At 32.5% G+C, this 8,366-nt stretch overlaps 1 protein-coding gene and 1 long non-coding RNA gene across 3 annotated transcripts; both read right to left on the bottom strand.

Annotated features, from left to right (window-relative positions):
• Positions 1-270: 270 nt before the first annotated feature.
• Positions 271-6,538, bottom strand: LOC128174428 (aurora/IPL1-related protein kinase 2-like). Its single transcript, XM_052839989.1, has 5 exons — positions 6,449-6,538; positions 6,007-6,123; positions 3,804-3,930; positions 1,943-2,071; positions 271-677 (listed from the first exon to the last, which is right to left on the bottom strand). The coding sequence occupies exons 3-5, from the start codon at positions 3,925-3,927 to the stop codon at positions 271-273; spliced, it is 660 nt and encodes a 219-aa protein (XP_052695949.1). The 5' UTR covers positions 3,928-3,930; positions 6,007-6,123; positions 6,449-6,538.
• Positions 4,529-5,393, bottom strand: LOC128171992 (uncharacterized). Of its 2 annotated transcripts, none has more exons than XR_008242178.1 (3): positions 5,173-5,393; positions 4,895-5,014; positions 4,529-4,730 (listed from the first exon to the last, which is right to left on the bottom strand). It is a non-coding gene; the product is annotated as an uncharacterized LOC128171992 (long non-coding RNA). The 2 variants fall into 2 exon arrangements; XR_008242179.1 differs by having other exon boundaries at positions 4,895-5,005; positions 5,173-5,392.
• Positions 6,539-8,366: the final 1,828 nt, after the last annotated feature.

Below are 8,366 nucleotides of genomic sequence, written 5' to 3'. Positions count from 1 at the left end.
TCCCTCTACAATTTTCTGCATCTTCCAATCAGCAGAGCAGGGAATCAACTTAGGAAATATCTTAGCTTCATACAAAGATTGATAAGCTAACTGTCAAATAAAAATTTAAAAATAATTAAAAATAAAATTACTTTTCTAAACTAGCATCTAAGATTATTTAATTTGCTTGTTTTTGACTATTGTTAAGGCATCATATATATACAGAAAATCTATCTGAATTACATAATCTTATTTCCTTAAGATTTATCATGGAAATCATATATAATTATATCAGCAAATGTTGAATTTGTTCGCAATCTTCAAAACTTTAAAAATGGTTCTTACATATTCTTTTATTTTAAGTTCATGGGAATAAGATTTTTCCTTTGGAACAAGTATAGAAAGCAGATGATGCTTCTCTTTACTATACATAAAACCAAGCACTAGACCAAAAGAGAACATGTCAGTTTTTGGCTGCAGGCTCAGTTTTAGTTCCTCCACCGAGTTTTGAATTGGTTTCTCTTCCTTTTTATGATGGCCAATCTGCTTTAGATTTAATTGAGCCAATTCTGGGGCACCGTACAGAGTTGTCCAGGCTATCTTTTCTTTCTTCTCTTCTGGCATTCGAGCAGAGCCAAAGTCCCCTATCTTTAATCTGTATTCTTTTCTGTCGTCCACGTGTACAAAGAGGTTACTCGCTACAATTGTACACAATTTTGATGTATATCATCAGATTTAAATTTCATTTTATTTATCATCGAATTCCATTTGTATGTACAATGACAGGTACATCATAATATAAATGGTCATAAATAAAATTCTACCCTATACTATACTTAAAGTAAAATAATGACTTAAAAAGGAGTTTTACTTTTTGATTATGGCTAGAAGAAATAGAACTTTTTTTGAGATTTCACACATTCTTTGTCATCATTTACATGTAGCAGCTCACATGCCATTATATAAATAGAGCCTGTTTGGGATGGTAACTGTTGAAATTGACACCCCGAGAAAACCATTGTCAACCGACGTGAAGTGGAGGTTGATAATGGTTTTTGAGGGGTGTCAATTTCAACATTTACCCTCCCAAACAGGCACTATTTATTTTATTATACTGAATGTCTTATTTTTAAAAAAAAATTTCACTGTTTTTATATAAAAATGAAGTGAATTCTACGGCAAACCGTACGCGCATAATTTACGCACATGAAACAATTCGTTGTGTTACCCGTTGCCAAGTGTGTTGCTAACGCTGAGGGTAATAGAAGTGATTACCAACTGCATCTAAACCAATCAGATTTCAGTATTTAACATGAAAGTATAATAATAAATATTCATCCAGAATTACACCTGAAATGAAACTGGATTATTTTGGACATTGGTTTGAGTGTCAGGTGATTACAATTGCTGTCTAAAAATAGTGTCCGTGTGATTGACGATTTGAAGGTACTTGTGGTCCAAAAATAATTTAATACAAAGAGTGCATCTTATGAAAAATATGCAAATAACGTAAGTTCCTGAAAACATCAGGTTTTAACGAGAGGCTGCTTGCTCATGCTGGATCCTATGCTAAAACTCAATAATTTATGTTTGGCCAAACAAAAACTCTTTTTTCCTTGTCATATGAATTTATTTACTTTTGAACGCTTTTTTTCCCCAACAGTTCACATTTTCCTGAGATATAAAATATGTGGAAATTGTGTAAAAAAAATGATATTTAGTAAATTAGTGGATTGTGCATCAACATGGTCCATCTCCCCCTCAGAGTAATGACAATTATCAGATGTATAAGTTAACACAGTGCTGATAAATTCATCTATCCATGGACAAGAAAGAGTCAAGAATATACCAACTATTTAAAACCTATCATCACTGAGCCTTGTAAGTATCTTAAAATGAATAGTGGTACTCATGTTTTGATAATTAATTTTAAAATGTCAAAATAACAATCAAAAACACATACGCTTAATGTCGAGGTGAACCATGTTTTTAGATTCCAGGAAAACCAGACCGCTACAGATGTCCAAAATCAGGGATAAGATGATGTCTTTGTCTAAAGACTTTGTGGTTATCAGGCTTTGCAGCGATTGCCCTGAAAGTAGTATGAAAATAACATTTTTTTTTCAGAGTTTCTTCCCTTTGTTAGAGCACTTGATAGCCAATTTGAAAAGAAAACATTTAAACAAGAAGCACATGAGCACATGAGCAACATCACTCATCTGAGCACTTAGATTTTGTTAAATCAAAAACAAAAAAGGCTTGAAAGGTGTTTTAATATAATCAAATAAGAGAAAAATTATCTATAAGCTGTTTAAATTTCAGATCTCTCAAGATAGTTATACACAATTCCCAAATAATGACTGTTGCGCCAATATACTCAGATTTTTAATCAAAGGTATTTGGTGCATGAAACAAATACTTGACATAAGAAACTGAAGTTTCATAAATAAACTATGGCCTTCCCAATAGTTTTTATAATAGGCCGATATTTTTTTTCTCCGATGAGCGAGCCCCGGCCTATCCCCCGGGATCGGTTAATCTTAGACTCAAAATTGAAAAAATTTAACAGTAAAATATAAAATCCACTGTTTTTATCCGTTGTACTGTTGTAGCAGTTTATTATGAGGGTTGGGTTTTTTCCATCTGTTTGAACTATTATTCGATAGTTGTCCCGTTGATAATTTTTGTAATGACATCGTGAGTAATAAAATGTACAGTACTGTACGAGGTATTTCTTTACAACCCCAATCAAAAGACTTTTTTTCCCACGTTCGTGTATGAACCCTGGAAACTATTATTGCGTAGTAAAAAAGAAAACGAAACCGGGTAGAATGTAATATGATGGAATTTTTGTGAATTCTTCATGTATGCGTTCGTGGGTATCACTGGTCTTGGGTGTAGAATAAATCAAATGCTTTGTGTTTTTACAATTACCGGTAATTTTCTGTTGGATGAAATAACGGTATTCTGGTGTCGTGTGTATATACAAAGGTGTGAAACCCGTGACTAAAACACAGCCCGGGGGGCATGTAGTGTACACCGTTACACTTCATTGCATTAACTGTGTTTTTAACATTACAACTTCTCTGCATAACGAAATATTTCATGTTTGGTATTTCGTTTTCTCATTCATAGCGATTACGGGGGATAACTCTATTTGAATATGAAACCACGTGTTGAGCTAATGGTCGCCATACCCCGTATTTACAAGTAGCTTTCAAAGTATAACTTGATTAAATGAAATTTAGCAATAAGGTATTAATAAAATATAAAAGGTTTGGTAAAATATTATACTTAGTTCTTCCAGACAGAACCACGGAGGTTGGTGTTGCAATTAAATTTACACTATGTAAAATTACGATACGTAACGATACACCGACGAAAACGGAAGAGACCAAACAGCCACAAAACACAGATTAATTTTTAAAAATTGCTTAAAATATATATGTTAAGCAAATTTAATAACTTTAATTACTCTTTTGACTTTCTACATAGATATTCTGAAAGTATATACTTAATACGATGACTTCCTTAATCAGCGGTCATACTTTCACTATAGTAATCATCGATTGAAAATCGGCTTATCCCCAAATTCGGCTAGTCTAAGGATTTTTCTTGAATTTTGTCTAAAAATTAGCAATTCAGCCTATGCCCCACATCGACATATGCCCCGAAAAATATGGTAGATATTATTGGACTATAAAACTGATACATGAATGCAAACTTCTATATAATAATCATAATAATCAAATTCTTAAACAATCAATATCCTTTTTTTTAAAAGATAAATCTACTACAGAAACCCAAATAATTAAATAACTAACCTGCAAAGTCCATTATTAATTCCGCAATCCTGGTGTCAAATAACAGTCCATACAATTTTACAATATTAGGGTGATTAGCTGCATTGGTGAAAATGGCCTCTGTTGGGTGGAAATTCTTTCTCATTACCTGCAAAACATTTTGAATAAAAATCTATATACATTTGTTTAACTTGACAATGAGAATTCTTACTCAATAAATTGTCTATTTATTTCTTTATTTAAGTATCACATGCATTCTGCAATTAATATCCAATTATAATTAATGTAATTAGACATTGCATGTTAGAGATGGAAGCCCTTCATATTTTTTAGACATCAATCGCAATCATGTGACACTCAAATCAATGTCCAAAAAAACTTTGCTACATGTGTAATTCTGGATTTGTTTCAATGACTTTTTATTGAAAAATGATGAATTAAAATGTGTTAAACCAATGATCAAATTTTTATATTTTTCTTATTTCGGTTGTCATAATTATAATCTGATTAAAATTAGATCTTTGATCCACTCCAACTAGATTGCTTAAGGTGGAATTACACATCATCACAAAATGGCTGACCTCTGATCAAAACGACCATACATGCCAACTTTTGAAAATCTCCATGAGGGATTTAACGCGCGACATTTTCCGAGAAGGAAATTTCGCGGCATTTTGTCGTGTAATTGCTTTGTATAAACAATTAAACTTTCAGAAATTCGTCTGTTTCTTTATCTATTAATCATTATCCTAATATGTTTATCAAACAATCTCCTCTTTCAAATGAAATCATAAATAAAGTACATAACTTTATTTTTATATATTAAATCAATCTTTATTAAATCAATCTTTAAAATCTCAACAAACAATAAATAGTATGGTATAGCAGTTCAAAAAGCACTAAGTTCTGGAACGCAGTTGGCAAACAGGACCTCTGCTCTTGTGACATCTACAAAATAAAATGAATAATTAATTAAATTAAATATCAAAAAAGCATTTATGGGTCAAGTTGCTATAAAAAGTGAAAGAAAGTATTTATAATTGTTTCCTGGCTTAAACTTCTTTAGAGAGATTACTGGTATTTACTAGCTTATCAAAAAATTTAGTTCATACCTTCATCTTGCTCCAATTTTGATTTCACAAAGAAGTTGGTAGCAGCAGGTGGCTTGATAGATGGCTGTTTTCGTGTTCTTTGTAACATCATTCATTCCACCATGGTCTACCCTAAAATCCCTCAAAATAAAAAAAAAATATTACTCATAAAGTTTCACATATCTATTCTTCTTGTAGGTAATGAATTAGCTGTCAATCTCTCCTTGTGTCATGTGTACACAATGAGAGTACCCTGTCAATAAATATATTCAGTTGTACTATGTATAAGTTAAACATACCTATTGCACGGCAATATACATGGTTGTCATCCAATTACGATCCCGATAGTCATCCCGAAAATCGGAAATCTGCCTCCCGATATCGGGATAAAAGTTTCGTTTTCTTTGGTGGTGTAACCCCATTCTTGTCGAAGTTTGTGTAAAAAGTGTAGCATTTTGCTATCCATCCCGAGACTTCCCGATTAATTACTATCAAGCATGGTCCTCATTAGGTTTGCAAACACCCAGACACAGGTAGCGTACAGGTGATTACACCATTTCACACATCCAGCCAGGTAAACAGCAATGGCGGTCATAATCCCGCTTTTTGATTGATAAGCGTAGACAAGCAGCGCAGGATTTGAAATTTTAGATGGAAATCTGGACTGAGAATCGGGATTTCGGGGTATTTTGACAATCGCGATCGGGATATCGGGATTTGTATTTTTGACAACGTGAAATCGGGAGAATCCCGCAAAAATCGGGATAGTTGGCATGTATGAACAACAATTCGTTTTTTTAAAGAATTTTATCGATGGCAACATGTAACTTACTCCAAAACCGAGTGGGTAAAGTGTCAGGCTTGTGATATGTACATCCCGAGTTCGAATCCTGCTGGGGCTTTTTGTTATTTCTTACTGAATTGATTTTTTTAGATATTCATTTTTTTTTATCCTCAAACTGCAATTTTTTCGCTTATTTGACAAATGTACATTTTATTTATCATTATATCTTTCATAATCAAGTAATTTACTATTAATTGTCCAGGTGTGTTATTCCACCTCAATGTTACATTAATTCATTTTCATCATAAAATTAACCTTTGACATGAGATTGATCATCAGTAATCATTACCCTTTTCCTAACATACTCCAATCCATTGGGCCCTTTACCCTTGGTAACGACTCCATATGATCCACTACCTAGGCTTTCTTCATCTTCATGGTTACGGAGGAGGATCTGAGCATATCTCTGAAACAAAAAAATATGAATGATGGATGTTGATTCTAATTATAAAGAATTCTTTTGAATAGAATTCAACAACCAAGCAATTTTGAACACTCTGGCATTAAAAGTGCATAATAGTAAAATTGAATTTTTTCTTCTTTTTACCTTATTCAGGAACAGTTGACAACTGCATTTTACATATATTATATATGTATGTACCTTTTTATAGACTCTATTCTCCTTAAGCATAATGAGGAAATAATTTATTAATAATTAAGTTGTACCTTCCTCTTTACAAAGAATTATTTTTTTAAACAACAAAAAGTACAAAGTTGCATACAGCACTTACCAGGTCAGTGTAGACACCATGTCTGCCTGTTTTCAGCTCTTTATAACTCAGTGCCAATTTCGTTAATGCATTTCCTGTTCCGTAAATAGCTCCACTACAAAACAAAGTTAATAAACAGTTTTACATTGTATTGGTATTGCATCTTAAAAAATCATGTAGTCATGTTCATGGCTCAACATTTACTGAAATTATCCACTTGTCCACCGTGCAATTACAAATTTCACTTAATTGTTTGAATGCTATTTTTACTTGTCCCACTAATTTGAAGAGAAAGGAGAATTATCTTAAATTCAAATATAAAATACATCATGTTGCAGCTACATAAATTATACCCATATAAGTGTATGACTGGTCCTGCAGGTTCGTTATTGTCACAAATTATTTTAATATTGAAAATCATCTTTTAATTGCAGTTGTTATAAGCAAGAGTACTGGGTAACTGACAGCATAAAATATTTCTTTTTGAGTATTCTAGAAAAAATGTTCACAGATTTAAAAAGTTCTTACTTTATTAACAAGAGTACAGAATTATTACTTTACTGTTGTGTATTTGTGATCACCAACAAGTAGATTTTAATTAGTATCTATTCCAGTTTTCAACTTCAGATCTACATGTATACATTCAGACTACATATTATGGAATTCAATTCCATCTTATCTGAAATATCAGATTTCTCTCATCTTACATTTATTAAATACCTAAAGTTTTTTCTACAACGGTGACAAAAATTGTTCATTTTTTTTTAGATACTTTATGAGGTTCCTGATTATATCATATCATGTTGAAAAATATACTAGTCCAATAGGGCCTAAAAAATTGTGTGTAGGGTAACACTGGTAAAAAACTTTGGTTACTAGGTTTATGATATTTTTTTGCATGAGCCAGAGGGCTCAAATACAAATAAAAAATCCTAAGAGTTTTCGTTTGTGTCATATAAATCATAATCGGACAAAAACAGACATCTTAAAATATTAGGATCAGGGCAATTTTGTAGGTTAGGTTGGGTTAACCGAAACACATTATATTTATTTTCAGGCCTACAACATATGTGAATCAAAATCACCTGGACATTGACAAGCCGATAAGTGTTAATGTTGAGCCCTGAATGTTTTATAGGAATTGTTACATATTTTTACAGATAGAAGAAATTCTTATTACTTCTCAATTTCTCTTAAATTAGAAAAAAAGAAAACCAAGTAATTGTCTTGATCTGTTTTATGTACACTGACTAGAACCGAAAAGCATGCACAATTTAGATACATTAAAATTAGAAGTTAATGATAAGAATCTGTATGGGAACATCAATGTTTTTATGAAAATTCATTATACACATGAATTTATAAAAGTACCTTGGAACAAATTCCTCACTAGGTAAATGCGAGCTTGTGTGTCCCATTCTCTTCTTGGCAGATATCTTGCCGGTTATTTACATTCTGCAAAACTTCAATGTTTGCATTACCTTCTGCCTTGAAGCATTCTGACTTTGATATCTATAAAAATGTGTACGCAAGCTATGACAATTCAACATTACGATAGAATTCCTCCACAGTGTATGCCTGATGTCATTTAACAATTTTTATTATATGTCTCCTTGCCTTGTAATTCCTTATCTTCCAAACTCCTGGACCCTAAGGAAGGCAAGTAGAGGTGGCCTGGGAATTCTGGAGGTATCTCACGATGTTCTCTTGAACTTGGATTGAGAACCACATCGATCTTGGACGAATCAGTGTCAGCCATATCAGCTGTCTTTTCTTTCAGACTCGTAATGTGATTCATATCTCTTTGATCTGTAAAGGTATGAATACAAAAAGAAAAAACAACTAGAGCAAAGCTCGTTGCAAAGCAACGAGTGGGTCTTCCGTTAATGTCGGAAGTAAAGCTGGAAGTTCCTGTAAGAAGCAGAGCTCTTAAACCAAT

The sequence above is a fragment of the Crassostrea angulata genome, chromosome 2 (genome assembly GCF_025612915.1).
Source record: "Crassostrea angulata isolate pt1a10 chromosome 2, ASM2561291v2, whole genome shotgun sequence".
Taxonomy (NCBI): Eukaryota; Metazoa; Mollusca; class Bivalvia; order Ostreida; family Ostreidae; genus Magallana; species Magallana angulata.
Note: the sequence above shows the minus strand (reverse complement) of the source record. Positions and strands in the feature narration are given on the sequence as shown.

What these genes read in the sequence shown, in the direction of transcription:
- LOC128174428 (XM_052839989.1), bottom strand. Translation starts at nt 3,927, where the DNA reads ATGAGAAAGAATTTCCACCCAACAGAGGCCATTTTCACCAATGCAGCT. An exon ending in ATTAATAATGGACTTTGCAG is followed by an intron (nt 2,072 to 3,803) that starts GTTAGTTATTTA and finishes TACTACTTTCAG; the next exon opens with GGCAATCGCTGCAAAGCCTG. An exon ending in GGTTCACCTCGACATTAAGC is followed by an intron (nt 678 to 1,942) that starts GTATGTGTTTTT and finishes GTACAATTGTAG; the next exon opens with CGAGTAACCTCTTTGTACAC.